General features: G+C 42.0%; 1 protein-coding gene and 1 non-coding gene across 2 annotated transcripts in view; one reads left to right on the plus strand and one right to left on the minus strand.

The window, feature by feature from the left end:
- The window catches only part of LAMA1 (laminin subunit alpha 1), a 182,851-nt gene that overhangs the window by 37,787 nt on the left and 120,493 nt on the right, over nucleotides 1–24,571 (plus strand). Inside the window, exons 4-12 of the mRNA XM_039912223.1 lie at nucleotides 3,611–3,853; nucleotides 8,897–9,076; nucleotides 11,445–11,534; nucleotides 13,886–14,003; nucleotides 16,726–16,904; nucleotides 17,091–17,196; nucleotides 21,628–21,788; nucleotides 22,530–22,670; nucleotides 24,368–24,541. Coding sequence (XP_039768157.1) covers nucleotides 3,611–3,853; nucleotides 8,897–9,076; nucleotides 11,445–11,534; nucleotides 13,886–14,003; nucleotides 16,726–16,904; nucleotides 17,091–17,196; nucleotides 21,628–21,788; nucleotides 22,530–22,670; nucleotides 24,368–24,541 — 1,392 coding nt within the window. The remainder of the gene's footprint in view (nucleotides 1–3,610; nucleotides 3,854–8,896; nucleotides 9,077–11,444; nucleotides 11,535–13,885; nucleotides 14,004–16,725; nucleotides 16,905–17,090; nucleotides 17,197–21,627; nucleotides 21,789–22,529; nucleotides 22,671–24,367; nucleotides 24,542–24,571) is intronic.
- Nucleotides 18,082–18,219, minus strand: LOC114812714. The gene has a single exon (XR_003760365.1). It is a non-coding gene; the product is annotated as a small nucleolar RNA SNORA7 (small nucleolar RNA).

A 24,571-nucleotide genomic window follows, 5' to 3' on the forward strand; every position in this document is an offset into this window, starting at 1 on the left:
TTAGTACAGTGTTGTGCATGCAGTAAGCTCTCAATAAATACAATTGAATGAATGAATGAAAGTCTATAAATTAGCGATAAACTACTAAAGCAATAATGTTGGTATTTGTTAAGCACTTACTATGTGCCGAGCACTGTTCTAAGCGCTGGGGTAGACACAGGGGAATCAGGACATCCCACGTGGGGCTCACAGTCTTAATCCCCGTTTTATAGATGAGGTAACTGAGGCACAGAGAAGTTAAGTGACTTGCCCACAGTCACACAGCTGACAAGTGGCAGAGCTGGGATTCGAACTCATGACCTCTGACTCCAAAGCCCGTGCTCTTTCCACTGAGCCACGCTGCTTCTCTAAAGCAAGCACTCAGACCTGCATTTAAGTTTTATCTAAATTTGATATCACTGACTGTATGATCTTTTTCTGCTCCTATAAAATGACTGTCCAAGGATTGTTTCTTAAAAAAATATCTGATTGCATTTTTTTTCTTCCTGTGGATTTCTTATTCTAAAAATTTTATGTTCCTGAAGATAAAAAGGAGGCTAATAAGTAGTTGCTGCATGTTAGTTCTGTATTGCCACTTCATAGCTGTCTGCCTCATAGCCTTGTTATTTTAGGAATATAAAATTATTGGGAAAATTAATAAGCATACTGCAACCTTTACAGTTCCAGAAGGAAATAGTAATTCATAATAATGGTATTTGTTAAGCACTTACTGTGTGCTGAGCAGTGTACAAAATACTGTAGTAGTCCAAAGGTAGTCAGATCAGAAATAGTCCACATCCCACATGGGGCTCACAGGCTGAGTAGGAGGGAGAACAAGTATTTCATCCTCCCTATACACTTGAGGAAACATAGGCACAGGGAAGTTAAGTGACTTGCCCAAGGTCATGCAGCAGATAGTGGTACAGCTGGAATTAGAACTCAGGTCCTCTGATTCCAAGTCCCATGCTCTTTCCATTAGGTCACATGAAATACTTATGAAACTCAATGGTCCATGTCTGAGAGAGAGTGGAAAATGTTGTAATACACTTTTTTAAGCACTCTTTTATGAAGATTTCTATTTGATCGAAATTTATGATCTCATTTCTATGTTGCTTGATGCCCCTTGTGTTCAGCAAATGCCAGTTTATTTTTTAAGCGATGTCACATTGCCTGATTTCAGTAGCTGAGGCTGAAGTTTGCATTTCATCAAAGGTGTCTTGTTGAAACTGGATTTAAAATTAGCTGCATCAGTTGGAGTTTTGGCCAAAGTATTATGACTTTACAGCCATGGAAAAATCCTCTCTGTAATTAGAAATAGATCACTTGTTGTCCAGTTGACTGTGTAACAAGCGAAGAGGCAGTTTGGTCACCCATGGCAGGACTGTGGGTTCCAATGATGGAAAGGGAGGGGTGGTGTGTGTAGAAAAAGTATCTGAAGCTCATCTACTTGGTTGAAAAGTCTTTTCATTGAAAAGTCTACATAAAACGCATTGTGAAGACACAATTAATTGCCCTCATTTGAATCTGTCCCATTTTAAAAGTTGTTTAGGTGAGTCTTTCTGGTTTAGAAGAGCTGGAATCTTCTTTCAACAGTAAGCTTTTCTAAAGGGAAAAACCTTGTTCTCCCTTCTTAGTGCAGATATGCAGAATCTCTATTGAGGGCAGCGATGTAGACTGTAGACTAGACCTCCTGGAACGAACACCTCTGTGAGGAAATTCAAGGGTTGAGCAATTCATGTTATGGATTAATGGTACTATGTTCACCATAGAGGTGAAAGTGTAAAACTACCTCTAAAAGGCTCTTTCATCAAATCTATTTTAGAACAAGTGGGCTAGCAGTTAGTGTAAAGAAGCAAACACGAACCTATCCAACCATGACACCAAAGGGAGATTGAATATGCAGGCTAGCCACAGGTCAAACCTTGCCTGGGAACCTTCCGGAACAAAGTTAAGGGCCTTCTAGTAGGAGAGATACTTTATACTCAAGCATTTGATCAGTCAAGCGGCGGTATTTATTTAGCACCCACTAAGTGCATAGCAAAATAAGAAGCACTTGGGAGAGTCCAAGTGAAGCAGAACAAGGGAAGCTGCATGGCCTAGTGGATGAAGCATGTGCCTGGGAACCAGAGAACCTGGGTTCTTATCCCAGCTCTACCACTTACCTGCCGTAAGTGGTAATAAATAAATAAAATAGAGTAATAAATAACATATACAAATATACACAAGTGTTGTGGGAGGGGAAGGGGGTAGAGCAGAGGGAGGGAGTAGGGGTACTGGGGAGGGGAGGAGGGGCAAAGGGAAGGGGAGGGCTATGTTTGGGAAGGCCTCCTGGAGGAGGTGAGCTCTCGATAGATGATTCGAGGAAGTTGGATCGGGGTCAAAAGACTGGAGGTCCCTGTGAGGGAACAGGACAGATTTGTGGGAAGGAGGTATCTGTGATAGATTGTGCAGTAGCTAGAGATGATGAAATCTAGTGAGTATCCAAGTTGGTGAGTAGGTGAGTTGGGGTGGAGCATAGAAAGGATTAATAGAATGCAGGCAGCAGAAGGGTCATCAGGAATATCAATAGGATATTTAAGTCCCCAAGAATCAATTTAATTTAGTACAGTCCTCATAATAAGCACTCAATAATTAACTCTGATTGAGGAAGTGGGTTCCAGGTGACATTGAGATTGCTCAGCATTTAGACTGAATTTCCTGAGGAGAGAAAGAGAGGGAGAGGACTACAGTCTAATAAATTAGACATCCTCATTCACACCAAGATCAGCAAACCAGGCCCACCATCAATCTGAAAGAAATTTTAACAATTGCTCCAATGACTCTTATCCCTTTCCCATTTTGCTCTTCCTTCCTGCCCCAGAAGTTATCCAGTGTCCTGCACTCCCATCCCAAGTATATTCTTTTCTTGTGTGTGGTTTCTCATGAATATTTGATGATGTCGATGTCTTTGAAAATGTGGGACAATTTCTAAAATTTATTCTTATTTTGAAAACTCTCTATTAGCCTGAGTATTAAAAAATGTGGCCACCTTCATGTCTTACAGAGTAGAATGCATGATCTCTACTCCAGAGAAAAATTCACAGCCTTGGAAAAAATTGTAAACAATTAGTACCAAACATTCTAATACCCCCAATTATTAGGAATTGAAAACTACAGAGCTCACACACCATTTGTCCCCTGGCTAGTTAACTTCATTGTAATGATGACATCTATTTCTTTAACTTGATTCTTGTCTCTCTGTCACAGTACAGCTTGTAATTCCTTTTTCAGTATCATATTCAGGGGTCTATTCCTCATTTAAAAAATGTTAAACACAAAAATAATCTCTGTTGTGCTCAGGTCAGCATTCAGGCACAGAAATCCGAAGAAAGGAAAGTGTAAGAAAATTTCACCACTATGCACTTCTTTTAGATCTTAATACCATACATTTTCATAGCAACAGGCTTACCAGGGCCATTAAAAAAATCACATTTTCGATTTATGTGATTTGAAAAATTTTAGGCAAAATGTCTTCATCAAAAAGATTTTGGGTGTTTGGTGATCAGCAGATCATATTTGGAATTGTGGTGTGAAAGTTTTGTGGTGATATTGTGGTGTGAAAGTTTAATTTTCCCTTTTTTTTATTTTTCAGATATTTCAAGTGGCCTACGTCATCATCAAAGCGGCCAATTCTCCCCGTCCTGGAAACTGGATTTTGGAACGCTCGCTGGATGGCACCAAGTTCACACCTTGGCAGTACTATGCAATTAGTGACACTGAGTGTTTGACTCGCTATAATATCACACCAAGACTGGGGCCACCTACTTACAAGAGAGATGATGAAGTGATATGCACCTCTTACTATTCTAGACTTGTCCCACTGGAGCACGGCGAGGTATTTGACCCAGTGCATTTATTTTTCATGGAGAATCACTAAGTGATATTTACATTCAGTCCATCAACATTGGAATGCTTAATTCCTAATAAATATATTATTGAACTTTATATCAACAATTGACTTCTCCAAGACAAATTTCAGCATCTTCATTTCTTTGCTCCAGGATGGCTTTCCCTCTCCCATTTTTAATTTCTCTTCACTCTCCTTCTCTGCATCCTCGCATGTATTTCTTCCTTCCTTCAGGGCATCCTATTTGGATGTCCTGATAATGCCATGTCCAAAAAAGAACTCCTCATCTTCCCACCCAAACCCTGTCTTCATCCTGTCTTTCCCATCACTGCAGCACCTCTAGCCTCCCTATCTCACAAGCCTAAAACCTAGGCATTATCACTTTCCCTATAAATCAATCAGTGGTATTTACTGAGAGCTTAATGTGTGCAGAGCACTATACTAAGCACTTGGGAGAGTACAAAATAATAGAATTGGTAGACACCCACAGTGAGCTTACAGTCTACCGACATAACTCATTCTGCCACTGAATTCTGTCACTTCTGCCTTCACAATTTTCAGAATCTTCTCACCTCACAAGAGGTTACACCTGGAGAGGTGGATTTAGGAATCTTCCGTGTAGGGATGGTAGTTGAACCCATGGTAGGAATCAATCAATGAATTATATTTATTGAGTGTTTACTGTGTGCAGAGCACTGTACTAAGTGCTTGGGAGAGTACAGTATAACTGAGTTGGTAGACACTTTTCCTGCCCACATTGAGCTTGCAGTCTAGAGGGGAGTTTATGGTCGAATACTCTAGAGGAGTGGGTAGTGATGGAGAATAGGGTTAGTAGACGTGACCCTACCCTCAATGATCGTAAAGTCTAATGGAGGAAGACAGACACTAAAATAAAGGGAGGAAGCAATAGAGCACAAAGATACTTACAGAAGTGCAAGAGGAGGTTAGGGAGGGTGAGGGTAAGGATCTTGTCTACCAGTGGTATTGTACTCTTCCAAGTGCTTCCAAGAGATTGATAAGGGAGGACCTCCTGGTAGAGATATAATGGCACAGTGGATAGAGCTCGGGCCTGGGAATCACAATGTCACGGGTTCTAATTCCGGCTCCGCCACTTGTTTGCTATGCAACCTTGGACAAGTCACTTAACTTTTCTGTGTCTCAGTTACTTCATCTGGAAAATGGGGATTAGGACTATGAACCCCATGTGGGACAGGGGCTGTGTCCAACCTGACAAGTTCAGCAGCGTGGCTCAGTGGGAAGAGCCTGAGCTTCGGAGTCAGAGGTCATGGGTTCGAATCCTGGCTCTGCCACTCGGCAGCTGTGTGACTTTGGGCAAGTCACTTCACTTCTCTGTGCTCAGTTACCTCATCTGTAAAATGGGGATTAACTGTGAGCCTCACGTGGGACAACCTGATTACCTTGTATCTATCCCAGGGCTTAGAACAGTGTTCTGCACATAGTAAGCGCTTAACAAATATCAACATTATTATCATTACAAGATAGGATAGTAAGCATTTAAAAAATAGCACAATTATTATTACATGAGCTTTGAAGTTGGAGAGAACAGTGGCCTACCAGATGTCAGAGGGCAGGAGTTTCAAGGAGGCAAAGGGGGTGACCAAGAGGTTGGTAGTGAAAGAGAGCGAATGAAGTTTATCTAGGGAGTGAGTTGAGGGATTAAAGGTAGCTTGTGAGGTGTTAAAATATTGGTGTTTGAAAAATAATGCATGACTAGAATTTTAAAATTCCCTTTGGTGTGGGAGCACCTGGTTCTCTGAATAAAACTGCCCAGATTCTCTGAACTTTCCTAAGTTCCTGGTCCTCTGATGAAAGTCTTGATTGTTTCAGGAGCAGAACTTAGTTTAAAAGAGCCAAATGTTCTACAGCTCATTGGCCATTGTTCCCCTGTGAGAGAGTGTGTGTGTGTGTGTGAGACAGAGTGAGACAGCAAGAGAGAGAGAGAGAGAGAGAGTTTGTACATGCCCAATCATGGTATTAGTAATTTATTTCAGAGAAACAAGAACCCACTAGGAATATGTGAATGTCCCCAGTGTATAGGAGAGGTGCTCTAGGGGTTGCGAGTACTGCTCAGCCAAGCTGGAATGGAAAATACTTTGTTTCTGACCTCTTCCCTTGCCCCCCTAATAAAAAGCCTTAGTTGGCAATTTTAATCCCTTTTAGTCTTCTCATAGTACTAGGAAGCTTCAAAACTCCATGGTTACTTTTCAGGAAAAATTTTTAGCATTGTGGTTATCCCAGACAATTGAGAAAGGTTGTAACTTTCCAGAAATCAATCAGATCCATCATGAAATTAGATAAGAGAAGCAGCATGGCATAGTGTATAGAGCACAGGCCTGGCAGTTGGAAGGTCATGGGTTCTAATCCCATCTCTGCCACTTGAAGTGGGCAAGTCACTTCATTTTTCGGTGCCTCAGTTACCTCATCTGTAAAATGGGGATTGAGACCGTAAGCCCTGCATGGGGCAGTGATGGTGTCCAACCTGATTAGCTTGTATCCACCCCAGTGCTTAGTACAGAGAAGCAGCGTGGCTCAGTGGAAAGAGCACGGGCTTTGGAGTCAGGGGTCATGAGTTCAAATCCCAGCTCTGCCACTTGTCGGCTGTGTGACTGTGGGCAAGTCACTTAACTTCTCTGTGCCTCAGTTCCCTCATCTGTAAAATGGGGATCAAGACTGTGAGCCCCACGTGGGACAACCTGATTCCCCTGTGTCTACCCCAGCGCTTAGAACAGTGCTCGGCACATAGTAAGCGCTTAACAAATACCAACATTATTATTATTAGTAGTAGTACAGTGCTTGGCATAGAGTAAACATGTAACAAATACTGTAATTATTATAAGCATCCATAAAATGGGGATTTGATACCTGTTCTCCATCCTACTTAAACTGTGAACCCCCATGTAGGACAGGTACTCTGTATGATGGGACTAATTTGTTTCTACCTCAGCACGTAGAGCAGTGCTTGACACTTCCCACTCAGGAACCTCCAATGATTGATTTTCACGTCTGCATCCAACTGAATCTCATTATCTTTGGCTTTAAGGCACTAAATCAGCTCTTCCCCTCCCACCCTAACTGATTGATCTCTTACTACATCCCAGCCCACATACTTTGCTCTTCTAGTGCCAGTTTGCTCACTCTGCCTCGTTCTCATCTATCTTATTTCCTCCAACCCCTTTTCCCTCACTCTGATCTGGAATTCCCTCCTCCTCCATATATACCAGACCGCCACAGTCCTCCCCTTCAATGCCTTATTAAGGTCACATTTTCGGCGAGAGGTCTTCCACAAATGAGCCCTTTTTTCCCCGACTCCCCTTCCTTTCTGCATCGTCTGTGTCTCTAGACTGTGAGTTCACTCTGGGCAGGAATTGTCACTCTTTAATGCTGGATTGTACTTTCCCAAGTTCTTAGTACAGTGCTCTGCACACAGTAAGTGCTTAATAAATATGACAATGAATAAATGCACTTGATCCTGTACCTTTTAATCATTTGATAATCACTCCACCCTCTGTCCCATAGTACTTACATACATATCGGTGTTTTATTCATTTCTTTCGATTTGTCTCTCCCACTAGACTGTAAGCTCAATATGGGGAGAGAACAAAATCTACCAACTCTGTACTGTACTCTACCAAGCACTTAGCAGAGTGTTTGCCCCACAGTAAGTGCTCAATAAATACCACTGATAGATTGAAATGTAGTAAGCACTTAATAAATACCATAATTACAGGCAGCCAACCTGTATTGGAAGAGAGCCACTTCCAGTCAGTCTCTCTAGGTGAATATCTGCCTTCAAATTTAGAGATTGATTCCTCCTTTACTGGAGGAGAATCTCTTAGACGCAATGGTACTTGGACCAGTATCAGTACCAGTATCACAATGATCTCAGTGGGATTCAGCTTAAAATCACCAACCCTTAGATCCACTTAACTACTTAGCCCCTTCTGGACTGTAAACTCATCCTCTAGCCCATTAAGCTCACTGTGGGTAGGGAACACCCACAACTCTATCATATGGTACTTTGCACGCAGTAAGCACTCAATAAACGTGAGAAGCAGAATGGCATAGTGGATAGAGCACGGGCCTGGGAGTCAGAAGATCATGGGTTCTAATCCCGGCTTGGCCATTTGTCTGCTGTGTGACCTTGGGCAAGTCACGTCACTTCTCTGGGCCTCAGTTACCTCATCTGTAAAATGGGGACTGAGACTGTGAGCCCCAGGGCCAACCTGATTTGCTTGTATCAACCTCAGCGCTTAGTAGAGTGCCCAGCACATAGTGGAGTGCTTAACAAATACCATCCTCATTACTATTTTCATTAAATATAATTGATTGGTTGATTGATCTCAAGTTGGTACTTCTCTTTACACCCAAGATACATTCTTGAGGGTATGACTATGAGGGAGTAATCCCCAAGCAAGATGCATTTTCTCTCACCAACAGCTGCCTTGGAGCCCTTCATAAACTGAATCCCAGGAGTCTGTCTGAACCCAGCTATTGTTTTGACTCAACGGGATGCTGTCTAACCTTTGTTGCGACACAGGACCACTCAAGTGTAACAGTGATAGTATTTGGTTGCTTATTCGTGCATTGGGGAAAGTTCATCAGAAGCCTAAGAAAGACAGGTTCCCTGCCCACGTTGAGTTTACAGTCTAATGGGGGGAATAGACATAAAACTATTTACAAACTGTGGGAGCAGTAGGAAGAACAAGGATCAAACAATCAATCATATCTATTGAATGCTTATTGTGTTCAGGGCACTGTACTAGTGCTTAATACAAGGATCAAATAGGGAGCAGAACAAATAATACATGTTGGCTGTTTATTCAGGATATTTTGAAAGGCAAACACTGATTTTTAAAAGTACTAATCCACTGAATTAAAAACCATGAACTGATGGACTTCTTGGTATTTTAGGATTAATTTGTTGGTTTCAAATCTAATTTTTTTGTAGCGTGAAAAATGCTACCTGGTTGAGATTGAATTTGGAAGCGAATAACATGTTTTTCTCTTTAGATTCATACATCGCTGATCAATGGCAGACCCAGTGCTGATGATCTGTCACCCAAGTTATTGGAATTCACTTCTGCACGATACATCCGTCTCCGCTTACAGCGTATTAGAACTCTTAATGCTGACCTTATGACCCTCAGCCACCGAGAGCCAAAAGATCTGGACCCTATAGTTACCAGAAGGGTAAGTATGTCATCTTATTTTAGCCCCAAAATAAAATTAATTTTTCCCCTTTAATCAAAATCATATGCACATTTTCTTGCATTCTTCCTTCACTTGCAGTCTTCTTTCCCCTCTACGTTTCTCCTTTCTTCCTCCATGTTGTCATTCAGTATTAGCCATATTTGAGAACACTGTCTTGCTGTCCTAAAAGGCAAATTGGATTGAAAGAAATTATATATTGATTGAAGCAGAAAATAAAGATGTCAACAAATCTGAAAGATGTACTTTCATTTCCTGCTGGGGATTTGTTCTACCTTGAGCAGTGATTCATCAAAGGGGTAGGGTACAAGAAGGAAATTACTAAATGAACATAAATAATCAAATAGATTAGGTATTGGGCTTGTTTGGCCATATCATGTCAATGAACTGTTACCATGTTGGGGTTTGTTTGGAATTTGGGACTAGCCACACTAGTATGGAGCAGGTGGGAAGACAGAGAGGGCTATAATAATGATAACAATTGTGGTATTTAAGTACTTACCTTGTGCCAAGCACTGTACTAAGCATTGGGGTGGATACAAGCAAATCAGGTTGGACAAAGTCCCTGTCCTGTGGGGCTCACGGTCTCAATCCCCATTTTACAGATGAAGTAACTGAGGCTCAGAAAAGTGAAATGACTTACCCCAAGTCACATAGCAGAAATGCGGTGGATCCGGGATTATAATCCATGACCTTCTGACTCTCAGGCCCGTGCTCTATCCACTACATCATGCTGCTTCTCGACTATGCCATGCTGCTTCTGTACGAAGCTATGAAGCGGCACGGCTGAGGGACGATATGGAGCTGGATTGGGAGAGAGCTCTGGGTTGAGAGATGTATGGATTCTATCAGTCAATCAATCAATGGTATTTATTGGGCACTTGCTATGTGAAAAGCCCTGTACTGAGAGTTTGGGTGAATACAACAGAATTAGGTGATGCATTCCTTGCCCATAATGAGCTAGCAGTCTAAAGGGGGAGACAGACATTAATATGAGTGAATAAGTAATAATTTATTGATAAGTTATTTGTAATATGCAGGTAGGCTGTGGGGAGTTAGGGAACGTATCCTTTAAACCACCGCCCAGTCATTGCTTCCTCTTTGAGAACCAATGTTAGTTTCTGAGCCGGTTTCTTCCATCAGATTTGTGGGATCCTTTTCTAATAATGATAATAATCATGATAATTATGGCATTTGTTACATGCTTACTATGTGCCAGACGATGTACTGAGTGCTGGGGTAGATACAAGGAGCAGCGTGGCTAGTGGATAGGGCATGGGCCTGGGACTCAGAAGGTCATGAATTCTAGTCCCAGTTCTGCCATATGTCTGCTATATGTCCTTGGGGCAAGTCACTTCACTCTTTGGGTCTCAGTTTCCTCATCCATAAAATGGGGATTAAGAGTATGAGCCTTTTGTGGGACAGGGACTGCATCCAACCTGACTACCTTGTATCTACCCCAGTGCTTAAAACAGTGCTTCGCACATAGTAAACTCATAAGAAATACCATAATTATTGAGAAACAGTGTGGCTTAATGGAAAGAGCATGGTCTTGGGAGTCAGAGGTCGTGGGTTTTAATCCCAGCTCCACCACTTGTCACCTGAGTGACTTTAGGCAGGTCGCTTAACTTCTCGGTGACCCAGTTATCTCATCTGTAAAATGGGGATTAAGACTGTGAGCTCCACTTGGGATATCCTGATAACCTTGTATGTCCCCCAGGGCTTAAAGCAGGGCACATAGTAAGCATTTAACAAATATCATCATTATTATTATTACAAGCTAATCAGGTTGGACACTGTCCCTGTCCCATGTGGGGTCAGAGTCTCAATCCCCATTTTTCAGATGAGGAAACTAAGGCCCAGAGAAGTGAAGTGACTTGCCCAAGTTCACACAGCAGGAACTGACAGACCAAGGTCCTTTGACTCTCAGCCCGGTGCTCTTTCTACTAGACCACACTGCTTCTTTTCAGTACATGGCAGTTAAAAAAGGGCAATTTATTTCCAGTTTCACTTGAAATATATGTGAATTAATAACAATATTTTCTAAAAATTTATCCCATCAAAAGTCTTTGGTTTATTAGAGTAGCCTAACCTGGAATATGGACATGAGAGGGTCTCCATTTAAGGAGCAGTTTAGAACAACTGACCAATCATAATGGTTTTATTTATTTAACTTTGGCTTGAAGGGAGTTTGTGCAAAGGTACGTTGCAAAAAACAAAGTATAAGTGTTCAGCAGGGTCTGTTAAACTACTTGGGAGGGTTTTTGTTTAGTGTTCAAGATTTATTTTTTAGTGCTAATTATGAGAAATATAATAGATTGCATTTTTTCCCCTCTGTTTTTTCCCTTAGTACTACTATTCCATAAAGGATATTTCCATTGGAGGCATGTGCATTTGTTATGGTCACGCTAGCAGCTGTCCTTGGGATGAAACTTCAAAGGTAGGCATGAATAAGGTGTATTTTCTCAAGATGAAATTAAGTTACATTTAAGAAACTAGAAAAGTTTGAATTTCTTTGCTAGCAACCCAATGGAAAATTGAAAGGTGAGGGTAAACAAAGATGTAGCAGATCGTAACTGGCTGCATTTCACACTTCTTTATGGTACCTGTTGAGCATTTACCACGCAACAGGCACTGTCCTAAGTGCTGGGTTAGATACAAGCTAATCAGATTAGGTACAGTCTATGTTATTCATTTATTAAGTCGTATTTATTAAGCGCTTACTGTGTGCACTCACTATATTAAGTGCCCGGGAGAGTACAATACAACAATAAACAGATACATTCCCTGCCCACAACCAGCTTACAGTTTAGAGAGGGGGGAGACAGACAACAATACAAATAAATAAATGACAGATATGTACATAAGTGCTATGGGGCTGGGAGCGGGGGAAAGCACATGGAGCAAGTCAGGGTGATGCCGAAGGGAGTGGGAGATGAGGAAGGGGAGGGGGCTTAATCTGGGAAGGCCTCTTGGAGGGGATAATAATAATAATAATGTTGGTATTTGTTAAGCGCTTACTATGTGCCGAGCACTGTTCTAAGCGCTGGGGTAGACACAGGGGAATCAGGTTGTCCCACCTGGGGCTCACAGTCTTAATCCCCATTTTACAGATGAGGTAACTGAGGCACCGAGAAGTTAAGTGACTTGCCCAAAGTCACACAGCTGACAAGTGGCCAAGCTGGGATTCGAACCCATGACCTCTGACTCCAAAGCCCATGCTCTTTCCATTGAGCCACGCTGCTTCTCTGAAGGGATGTGCCTTCAATAAGGCTTTGAAGAGGGGGAGAGTGGTTCTGTCAGATTTGAGGAGGGAGGATGTTCCAGGCCAGAGGCAGGGAAGTGGGCGAGGGGTTGACAGTGAGATAGGTGAGACCTAGGCACAATGAGAAGGTTAGCACTAGTGAGCAAAGTGTGCAAGCTGGGTTGTAGGAGGAGAGAAACAAGTAGAGGTATCCCACTTGGGGCTCACTGATTTAACCCCTATTTATTACAGACAAGATAGCTGAGATACAGAGAAGTTAAGTGACTTGTTCAGTGTCACACAATGGACATGTGGTAGAGCTGGAATTAGACCCCAGGTCCTTCTGACTTAAAGGCCCATACTCTCTCCACCTGGCAGTGTTGCTTTTCATGGCTCGTCTATCGTTGTGGACAGAAGACTCCACTGTTCCCATTGTCAGTCTCTAGTTGTCCCACATGGAACTATCTATCCACCCATCCATTCAGTGTGGCCTAGTGAATAGAGCGTGGGCCTGGGGATCAGAAGGACTTGGTTTCTAATCCAGACTCTGCCACTTGTCTCCTGTGTGACCTTGTGCAACTCACTTCATTTACCTGCTACATAGTAAGAATTGAACAAATACTAAAATTATTGTTTTTATTAGGTCCTTATGACTCCAAGTAGTGCTCTATCCTCTAGACAACACTGCTTCTCACCCATATTACAACGTGAGCCCTAATGTAGGTGTTCGGGGTTATAAAACACTACAACCCCTTAGGTGTTTTAATGTGTGAAGCAAAGGGCGCAGCAGGCCCTAAAAATCATTTTCACTCAATAAAAATCATAGTATTAAGCATCTATCATGTGCCACGACTCTGAGCCCGTTATGGGAAGGGATTGTCTCTATTTGTTGCTGAATTGTACTTCCTAAGTGCTTAATACAGCTCTCTCCACACCGGAAGCGCTCAATAACTATAATTGAATGAATGAATGAATGAATGAGTAGATATGAGATAATTAGATCAGACACAGTCCGTGAGTCCACATAGGGTTTGCAGTCTAAATAATAATAATTATGATTATTATTGTATTTGTTAAGCGCTTACTACGTGCACTGTCATAAGCACTGGGATGGATACAAGCAAATGCAGTTGGACACAGTCCCCGTCCCACATGGGACATGGCTCACAGTCTCCCCCATTTTATAGATGAGATAACTGAGTCCCAGGGAAGTGAAGTGACTTGCCCAAGGTCAAACAGCAGACAAATTGCAGAGCCATGATTAAAACCCATGACTTTCTGACTCCCAGGCCCATGCTCTAGCAACTATGCCATGCTGCTTCACTGAATATTTACTGTGTTTATAGAGCACTGCATAAACACTTGAAAGAGTACAACACAAATAAACAACTGGGCCCTGACCTCAAGGAGTTTAAACTCTAATGGAAGATAAATCTAATGAAAACTTAATTATATTACTCTTTTCCCAAGGTGATATAAACTGCAAATGAAATTATTACTGTTTTTCCATTAAAATAATTTACCTCTCAATGTTTATAATTCTTTAGAAACTACAGTGTCAGTGTGAACACAATACATGTGGTGAGACTTGTAATACATGTTGTCCCGGTTATCATCAACAACCATGGAGACCCGGAACTATTTCTTCTGGAAACACATGTGAAGGCAAGTAGGCACTGAATTGGGGATATCTACAGGTACCTAGAGATCGATGTAGCAATTTAGGATGATTTAATTGGAGCTTTTCAGTACAATGACTTCTGGAATTGTAAGCAGAAAATGTCTATTCTTCTGTAAGCAGGTCCCCAAAATAATATTTGCAGTGAAACAAACCAGAGGTAGAGCTGAAAGACTGGCATGGGGGCGTACTCATAGATCTGAAATGTCCATGCTCTTGGTAGTGAAGTTGGAAAGAGGCTTACCCTGAAATGTAATCTTTGGAAATTTTCTGTCTGCTGCAGTGAAATTTCAGACCCACTATATCAGCTCTATGTTCAGCTGCTAAAATTGAAATAATCCATCAGTCAGTGGTATTTATCGAGCACTTACTGTTTGCAGAGCACAGTACTTAGTACTTGGGACAGGACCATACAACAGAGTTAGCAGACACATTCCCTGCCCATAATGAGATTGCAGTCTAGAAATGCTTTTGATGATTTCATGTGGAGTAACCTCCTTGTACTTTTGCCAAATAGAAGGCTAGGTTTGGGGAAATGTCAAATGGACAGTCTTAGTTTGTATTTCATAATACTGATTTGAATATTTTAATGATGGACTCAATGTCAGGAATCATGGGAAAGGAATTTTGGCCTGGCGACAAGCCAGATTGATTCACTCAACATTCAAAACCCTTTCACTCCATGCTTCCATTACCACTGTCATTATCATTGCTATTATTATTGTCAATCAATCAATCAGTGGTATATATTGAACATTTACTCTGTGCAGAGCACTGTACTAAGCGCTTGGGACAGTACAGTACAACAGAATTAGCCGACATGCTCCCTGCCCATAACGAGCTTACAGTCTAGAAGGGAAACAGTAATATGAATAAAAAATTAATTTATAATACATAATTTAAAGATATGTACATAAGTGCTGTGGGGTTGGACAAAAATCAAATGTCCAAAAGTCATTGTTACATTATTCTATAACAGATATTCTTATCATTAAGCATTGATGTGTACAGTTCTAGTCATTTATTCATTCAATTGTATTTATTGAGTGCTTAGTCTATGCAGAGAACTGTTCTAAGCACTTGGGAGAGTACAATACAACAATAAACAGACAAATTCCATGCCCACAACAACCTCACAGTGTACAGTGGGGGTGACAGACATTAATATAAATAAATGACAGATATGTTTGTAAATGCTGTGGGGCTCCTGGGGGAATTACACAAAAATCAAATTAAAACATAGATCCTGACCACAATGGTGTTTATACATTCATTCGATTGTATTTACTCAGTGCTTACTGTGCATTCTAGGCCAGAGGTAGGATGTGGGCCAGGATCAATGGCAGAACAGGCAAGAATGAGGCACAGTGAGAAGGTTAACACCAGAGGAGCAGAGTGTGCAGTCTGGGATGTAGAAGGAGAGAAGGGAGATGAGGTAGGAGGGGACAAGGTGATGGAGAGCTTTGAAACTAACAGAGAGGAGTTTTTGCTTCATACAGAGATTGATAGGCAACCACTGGAGATTTTTGAGGAGGGGGGTGCCATGCCCAGAACGATTCCTATAGAAAGATAATCCGGGCAACAGAGTGAAGTATAGACTGAAGTGGCGAGAGAAAAATGGTTGGGAGGTCAGAAAGGAGGCTGAGGCAGTAATCCAATCGGGATAGGATGATTGATTGTTCTAACGTGGTAGCAGTTTGGATGGAGACGAAAGGGCGGTTCTTGGCAATGTTGTGAAGGTGAGACCGGCAGGCTTTGGTGATGGATTGCTTATGGGGGTTGAATGAAAGAGATGAGTCAAGGATGACACCGAGGTTGTGGGCTTGTGAGACGGGAAGGATGGTAGTGCATCCAAAGTGATAGAAAACTCAGGGAAAGGACAGGGTTTGGAAGGGAAGATAAGGAGCTCAGTCTCGGACATGTTGAGTTTTAGGTGGCGGGAGGACATCCAAGTAGAGATGTCCTGAAGGCAGGAGAAGATGCGAGCCTGGAGGGAGAGAGAGAGAACAGGGGAGGAGTTGTAGATTTGGGTATCATCCGCATAGGGATGATAGCTCAATTCATCTTAATGTCTGTCCTCCCCCTCAAGACTGTAAGCTCCTGGTGGGCAAGGAATGAGTCTACAAACTCCGTTAAATTGTACTCTTCCAAGCACTTTGTATACTGCTCTGCACACGGTAAATGCTCAAAAATACCATTGATTGATTAATTGATAGTTGCGGGATTCTGTGATTATAAATAACATATGAAATAAATATAAATAACACCTGTAAATTGTGAGTTCACTGTGGGCAGAAATGTGTTTATTTGTTGTTATATTGTATTCTCCCAAGTGCTTAGTACAGTGCTTTGCATAAGTAAGTGCTCAATAAATACATTTGAATAATAATGTTGGTATTTGTTAAGCGCTTACTATGTGCAGAGAACTGTTCTAAGCGCTGGGGAAGATACAGGGTCATCAGGTTGTCCCACGTGAGGCTCACAGTTAATCCCCATTTTACAGATGAGGTCACTGAGGCACAGAGAAGTTAAGTGACTTGCCCACAGTCACACAGCTGACGAGTGGCAGAGCTGGAATTCAAACCCATGACCTCTGATTCTGAAGCCCGGGCTCTTTCCACTGAGACACGCTGCTTCTCTCTGAATGAAAGAATGTAGTTTTGTATGTCCTATTAAGACAAGAACCTAATTGAAATATTCTCTCCCTAGAATGCAACTGTCATAACAAAGCAGCAGACTGTTATTATGATCAGAATATCGCAGAGCAGAAGAAGAGTGTAAATATTGCTGGAGAGTTTATAGGTGGAGGTGTCTGTCTAAACTGTGCCCAAAACACTGCTGGAATCAACTGTGAAACTTGTATTGATGGGTACTACAGACCACATAAAGTAAGAATATGTTCAATTTATAATGTCCTGAAGGTTTTCTATGTCTTCACTATTAGTGTGAAGAGCAGTTTTGGCTGCTGATTAAGAGCAAATTGAATCTGATGAACTGAAATGGAATGGAGCAGTTTTACATTTAAGAAGATGAATTACCATGAGTTTAGGCACTGATGGTGTCCTATGTTTCAGGTTTCTCCTTATGAAAATAACCCTTGCCTCCCATGTGATTGTGATCCATTTGGATCTCTCAGTTCCGACTGTATTAAGGACGACAGCCATGCTGACCTGCCGAATGGTATGTTCTTGAATTCTGTGCTTTTTCTTTTTCTAATTCTAGCCTTGGTTAAGTTTTTAAGCAGTTAAACCGGTGCATTACAGATGCTTTTAAATGCTGTAGAGGTGGGGCACATCTCCTCCAAGAGGCCTTCCCAAACTAAGCCCCACTTTTCCTCATCTCCCACACCTTTCTGTGTCGCCCTGACTTGCTCTCTTTGCCCTTACCCCCTCCCAGCCCCACAACACTTATATACATATCTGTAATTTTATTTATTTATATTGTTGTTTGTCTCCCCCTCTCTAGACGGTGAGCTCGTTGTGGGCAGGGAATGTCACTGTTTATTGTTGTACTTTCCCAAGTGCTAAATATAGTGCTCCACACAAAGTTATGTGCTTAATAAATATGATTGAATGAATGAATGAAAGAAGAAAGACCATAAAACTCTGTCCACCTGTTAAGAAAATGTGGCCAGATGGATCGATTCATCAGCTAATTAAAGGAAGAACTTTTGCCAGTTCTAAAATGATTAAGACTCTCTTGTGTTAATGACTAAGACTAAGGCTGAGAAGAGACAAGATAGATATTTACAAAATCCTGATGGGGACGCACAGAGAGAACAGTGTGGTCAATCATCAATGGTATATATTGAGCGCTTACCTGTGCAACCACTGCACTAAGCATTTCTTGTCTTATGCCGTCAAGTCCTTTCCGACCCATAGCTACACCATGAACACATATCTCCCAGAACGCCCTGCTCTCCATCTGCAATTGTTTTGGTAGTGTATCTAGCTTTCTTGGTAGCAATATGGAAGTGGTTTACCATTGCTGCCTTCTGCGCGGTAAATTCAAGTCTCTGCCCTTGACTCTCTTCTGTCCCGCTGCTGCCCAACTCAGGTGAATTTTCTTTGTAGCAGATTGCCTTCCACTTGCTAGCCACAGCCCAAGCCACGAATGGAATGGATAGGCCTCTGCTTGACACTCCTTCCCATAGCCGAGACTGGTAAAGTACTAGAAACTCTCCAGGTGCGACCCTGAGAGGGGGTACTAAGCATTTAGCATTGTATTAATGCTAAGTGGAAAGAGTGTTTAGTGGAAAGACCAGGGGCCTGATAGTCAGAAGAGCTGGGTTTTAATCACAGGACTGCTACTTGTCTGCTGTGACTGGGCAAGTAACTTAACTTTTTTTATGCTTCGTTTACGTCATCTGTAAATTGGGGATTAAGACTGCGAGCCCAATCTGGGACAAGACTTTTGTCCAACCTAATTATCCTATATCTACCCCAGCCCTTAGTACATTGCCTAGCCCATAGTAAATACTTAACAAATACCATTAGAAAAGAACATGAAAGCATGGCTTAGTGGAAAGAATCAGACTGGGAGTCAGAAGACCTTTCTAAAATGCTCTCTGTCATTTGTCTGCTGTGTGACTTTGGGCAAGTCACATAATTTTTCTGAGCTTTAGTTTCCTCATCTGTGGAATGGGGATTAAATGTCTGTTCCCTCTGCCCCTTAGACTTTGAGACTATAGAAAAGGGATCATATCTGAAATGATTGTATTGCATCTACCCCAGTACTTAGCACAGTGTTTGGAACTAAAAGTGCTTAACAAATACTGCAATTCTTGTTGTTATGGAAATATTGTTCACCAAATCCAACAACAGGAAGATGGGCCACCCACTGAAGCTGGAAAGCGATGGGTTCAAAACAAATGAAAGGCAACACTTCTTCATCCAGAAGGATAATTATCATAGGAAATAAGAATAATTATGAGAAGCAGCATGGCCTAGTAGAAAGAGCACAGGCTTGGGAGTCAGAAGACTTGTGTTCTAATTCCAGCTCTACCAGTTGCTTGCTGTGTAACCTTGGGCAAGTCACTTTACTTCTCAATACCTCAGTTCTCCTATTCTCCCTCCTACTTAGACTATGAGCCTCATGTGGGTCAGGGACAGTGTCCAACATAAGTAACTTGTATCTAGCCCAGTGCTTAGAGCAGCGTTTGACATATAATTAGTGCTCAACAAATACCATGAAAATGATAAAAGAATGTATTTGTCAAGTGCTTACTTACTTGTTCCAAGCACTGTGCTAAGTGCTGGGGTAGACAGAGTTAGTCCCTGTCCTAAATGGGGCTCACAGTCTAAGTAGGAGGGAGAACAAATATTTAATCCCTTTTTACAGATGAGGAAACTAAGGCACAGACAACTTAAGTCACACTTCTGGCAAGTGGCAGAGTTGGGATAATAATGATGGCATTTATTGAGCCCTTATTATGTGCCAAGCACTGTTCTATGCACTGGGGCAGGAAGAAGTAGTCAGGCTCTCCCATGTGGGGCTCACAGTCTTAATCCCCATTTTACAGATGAGGTAACTGAGGCACAGAGAAGTTAATAATAATGTTGGTATTTGTTAAGCGCTTACTATGTGCCGAGCATTGTTCTAAGCGCTGGGGTAGACACGGGGGAATCAGGTTGTCCCACGTGGGGCTCACAGTCTTAATCCCCATTTTATAGATAAGGTAACTGAGGCACCAAGAAGTTAAGTGACTTGCCCAAAGTTATACAGTTGATAAGCAGCAGAGCCAGGATTAGAACCCATGACCTCTGACTCCCAAGCCCATGCTCTTTCCACTAGGTCACACTGAGAAGTGAAGTCTCTTTTGCGGGCTCCTCCTCTGTCTCCCACCCCCTAACTGAAGGAGACCCTCAAGGTTCAGTTCTGGGTCCCCTTCTATTTTCCATCTACACCCACCCCGTTAGAGATCTCATTCACTCCCATGGCTTCAACTACCACCTTTACGCAGATGATACCCAAATCTACATCTGCAGCCCTGATCTCTCTCACTCTCTGCAGTCTCACATTTTCTCCTGCCTTCAAGATATCTCTTCTTGGATGTCCTCCCTTCACCTCACACTTAATAGGTTAAAACAGAACTTCTTATCTTCCCACCCAAACCCTGTCCCCCCAACCCCATGACTTTCCCATCATAATAGCACCACCAACCTTCCTGGCTCATAAACCCGTAATCTTGCTGTTATCCTTGACACCTGGCTCTCTTTGAACCCACACATTTAATCCATCACTAAATCCGGTCAGTTTCATCTTTATATCATAACCCTTTCCTGTCCATTCAAACTGCTAACACATTAATACAATTAATTACCCAGTCACACCTTGATTACTGTAACAACCTCCTTGCTGACCTCGCTGCCTCCTGTCTCTCCCCATTCCTCCTGCCTCTCCCCATTCCAGTCCCTACTTCACTCTTCTGTCTGGGTCATTTTTCTCCAAAAACATTCAGGAAATGTTTCTCCACTCCTCAAGAACCTCCAGTGGTTGCCCATCAACCTCTGTATCAAACAGAAACTCCTCACCATTGGCTTTAAAGCACTTAATTAACATACCCAGAAGCAGCGTGGCTCAGTGGAAAGAGCCTGGGTTTGGGAGCCAGAGGTCATGGGTTCAAATCCCACCTCAGCCACTTGCCAGCTGTGTAACCTTGGGCAAGTCACTTCACTTCCCTATGCCTCAGTTACCCCATCTGTAAAATGGGGATTAAGGCTGTGGGCCCCACGTGGGACAAACTGGTTACCTTGTATCTCTCCCAGTGCTTAGAACAGTGCTTGGCACATAGTAAACGCTTAACAAATACCAACATTATTATTACCTCACCTTGCTATTCTTCCAGTGCAATCCACCTCGCATACTTCACTCCTCTAATGCTAACCTTCTCACAGTACCTCGATCTCATCTATCTCATCACCAAACCCTTGCCCATGTCCTGCCTCTGGCCTGGAACACCCTCCCTCCTGAAATCTGACAATTACTCTTCCCAGTTCAAAGGCTTACTGAAGGCACATCTCCTCCAAGAGGCCTTCCGTGACTAAACCCTCCTTTCCTCTTTTCTCAATCCCTTCTGTCACCCTGACTTGTTCCCTGTATTCATCCACCCATCTCAGCACCATTGCTCTTGTGTGCTTATCTGTAATTCATTTATTTATATTAATGTCCATCTCCCCTTCTAGTCTGTAAGCTTATTGTGGGAAGGGAATGTGTCTGTTTATTGTTATATTGTACTCTCCCAAGTGCTTAATACAGTGTTCTGCACCCAGTAAGTGCTCAGTAAATATGAATGAATGTATCACTGTGGGCAGGGAATGTGACTGTTTATTGCTGTATTGTACTCTTCCAAATGGTTATTATAGTGCTCTGCACACAGAAAGCACTCAATAAATGCGATTGAATTAATGAGATCAAGGTCACACAGCAGGCAAGGGGTGGAGCCAGGATTAAAACCCAGGTCCACTGACTTCCAAGCCTGGGCTCTATCCATCAGGCCATGCTGCTCTCTGCATTTAGTGACTTGTGGGTTTGAAAAGGTGCCCTTAACAGGTCATTTTCAACTTGTCAAAATCCTTAATTTTGCTTATTGCCTATTTTTAATCTTTCAAGGGGACTGGCCAGGTCAGTGCCAATGCAAAGAGGGCTACACTGGAGAAAAATGCAACCGTTGCCAATTTGGCTACAGGGGCTATCCCCATTGTGTACGCTGTAACTGTAGCCTGGCTGGCAGTGTGAATGATGACCCGTGCTCGGAGCCCTGTCTTTGCAAGGTAAAATACTGAACAGTGTAAGTTACATGAGATGTGTCTTTAGGGGTTGTTTTTTAACAGCGTATCGGAAGAGAACAGGTCTCATGTAATAAATAACCCTAAAGCTGTAACACTGCTGTCTTTGACAGGCGTTGTATTATCTGCATTAGGAAAACAAAATGCACAGCTCTGCCTTTGGCTGGATATATGACACTGGGACAATCATTTGATCTCTCTGTGACTCAGTTTCCTAATCAGACAGAAGGGACCCTGAAGCTTTCTCCCTGGACAATTGAGATCTTACGAAGACAAAAACGACAACAATGATAAAACACTTCAGAAAATTAGAAGTGCTCAATAAACTCAAGATTACATTATTAATATTTTTCTCAAGGTTTTAGTATGAGTTAATTGACTACAAAGGAATATATGCGTGGGAACCCAAACATGATTCCTTTAAGAGTGAGGGAGCTATGTCCTTCATTTAGATATAGGGTTTTCTTTCTCACACGTACAATTTTGGAGTCCAATCTTATTGCATTACCTTGAGGAATAGTATATAATGACTGTGATGAAATATTCCATGGTTTTAAACCCACTTCCTGGAAAGGTTTATGGGTTTCAGTGAGATTTATTCACCCATTCATTTTTTTTATTGCTTTGGGTATTGTTTAGACCTTAAAATTTTCTTTCCTAAATCATTTTCTGGCTGTATGTGTGTGTATATTGCCACTCAAGTCAATGTTTTATATTCAATTACAGGAAAATGTCGAAGGTGAAGATTGTGACCGCTGTAAACCAGGCTCCTATAACCTGAAAGACAGAAACCCCCAAGGCTGCACAGAATGTTTTTGCTTTGGAGTTTCTGATGTCTGTGAAAGCCTTCCCTGGTCTGTCAACAAGGTAGGACACCATCTTCTCCATGGACTAAGATTCAAGCAACTATATTAAATAGTACCTCTATTTGGGATAAGCCAAGGGCCATTTTGTACAGTTTTTTTCAGGTTTCTCTACCCAATTTATCCCTGAATTTCTTGTAAATTGAAGATGGTCTAATGCTGTTATTGTGCGTTTGCTCCTCTTCTTCACAAGCCAACACTGATTTACTGTTAAACTGACTAATATTATTTGGCCATTACAGAAAAACGCCTATTGAACTCAAGGCATTCAAAGAGAAATCGGGGTTAAGGGATCTGGTCACTCAGGAATACTCACCTGTTGCCTATTTACTTGTTTTGATGTCTGTCTCCTCCCTTCTAGACTGGGAGCCCGTTGTGGGCAGGGATTGTCTCATTTGTTACTGACCTGTACTTTCCAAGTGCTTAGTACACTGCTCGGCACACAGTAAGCACTCAATAAATACGATTGAATGAATGAATACTCACCAGGCATAAACCTTTTGAAGGGCTCAAAAGTGATAAACAAGTCAGAGAGAGAATTTTGAAAATTTCTCAAAATATTTACTTGAAGAAGAAATTCAAAAGAAGCTAAAATTTACACCAGAAGCCCAGACCCTTTACTATATTAAGAAGTAGCTTGGCCTAGTGGAGGCAGCACTGGCCTAAGAGTCAGAAGGATCTGGGATCTAATTCCAGTTTTGCCACGTGTCTGCTGTGTGAACTTGGGCCAGTCACTTAACTTCTCTCTGCCTTAGTTCCCTTATCTGTAAAATAGGGATCAAGACTGTGAGTCCCATGTGAGACAGGGACTGTGTCTAACCTGATTTGCTTGTATCCACCCCAGGGCTTAGAATAATGTCTGGAATATAGTAAGCCCTTAACAAATGGCACAGTTTTTCATAGTATGTTAAAAGGGATGATTCACTTTATGCATGTCCTCAGGCAGGAGACAAAGAGAAGCTGCTGTGCTCTGCAGGGTCGGAAGGGAAGGAAAGTCTTGTCCTGAGTCTGTCCAAGAGGATTCTGGGAACTTGACTCCACCCAGAACAAACCCTTACTCCTGTCAAATGTACTGAGTCAGCCCTATTGCCTATTGGGAAATATAGTTTCACCTTTACACCTTGCAATTCTTTTGCTCAACACCAGCAGGAAATAATAATGTTGGTATTTGTTAAGCGCTTACCATTTGCAGAGCACTGTTCTAAGCCCTTAGGGTAGATACAGGGTAATCAGGTTGTCCCACGTGAGACTCACAGTCTTCATCCCCATTTTACAGATGAGGTCACTGAGGCACAGAGAAGTTAAGTGACTTGCCCACAGTCACACGCTAAGTGGCGGGGCAGGGATTTGAACCCATGACCTCTGACTCCCAAGCCCGGGCGCTCTTTCCACTGAGCCATGCTGCTTCTCCTCCTCTCATTGGATGTTTTGAAATCATGCAATTCAACCAATCAGTCAATTGTATTTATTGAGCAGATCACTGTATTAAGCACTTGGGAGAATACAATACAACAACATAAGGGACACATTCCCTGCCCAGTTCTTGGCAATGAAAGATAGGCTGCAGTGCAGTACAGTATACAGTACAGTATAGTATAACACCAATTTTCTAAGCTTACGGTTATCTGTGTTAGAAGTTCAACTTATTTTCAGATTGTCCCATTTTGCAATCAAATTTTAATTCCATCTTTTTTCTCTAAGGTAACTGATATGTCAGGGTGGGTAGTGACTGATTTATTTGGTGAAAACAAAATCCAGACTCAGAGAAACCCGTTCGATGGACTTCATCAAATTAGTATTAACAACACTGTGGCTATGAAAATACTGAAATCTACCTATTACTGGTCCGCTCCTTCATCGTATCTAGGAAATAAGGTAAGCTTACAAGTGCAAGGAAGCTAACTT

The sequence above is a fragment of the Ornithorhynchus anatinus genome, chromosome 5 (genome assembly GCF_004115215.2).
Source record: "Ornithorhynchus anatinus isolate Pmale09 chromosome 5, mOrnAna1.pri.v4, whole genome shotgun sequence".
NCBI lineage: Eukaryota > Metazoa > Chordata > Mammalia > Monotremata > Ornithorhynchidae > Ornithorhynchus > Ornithorhynchus anatinus.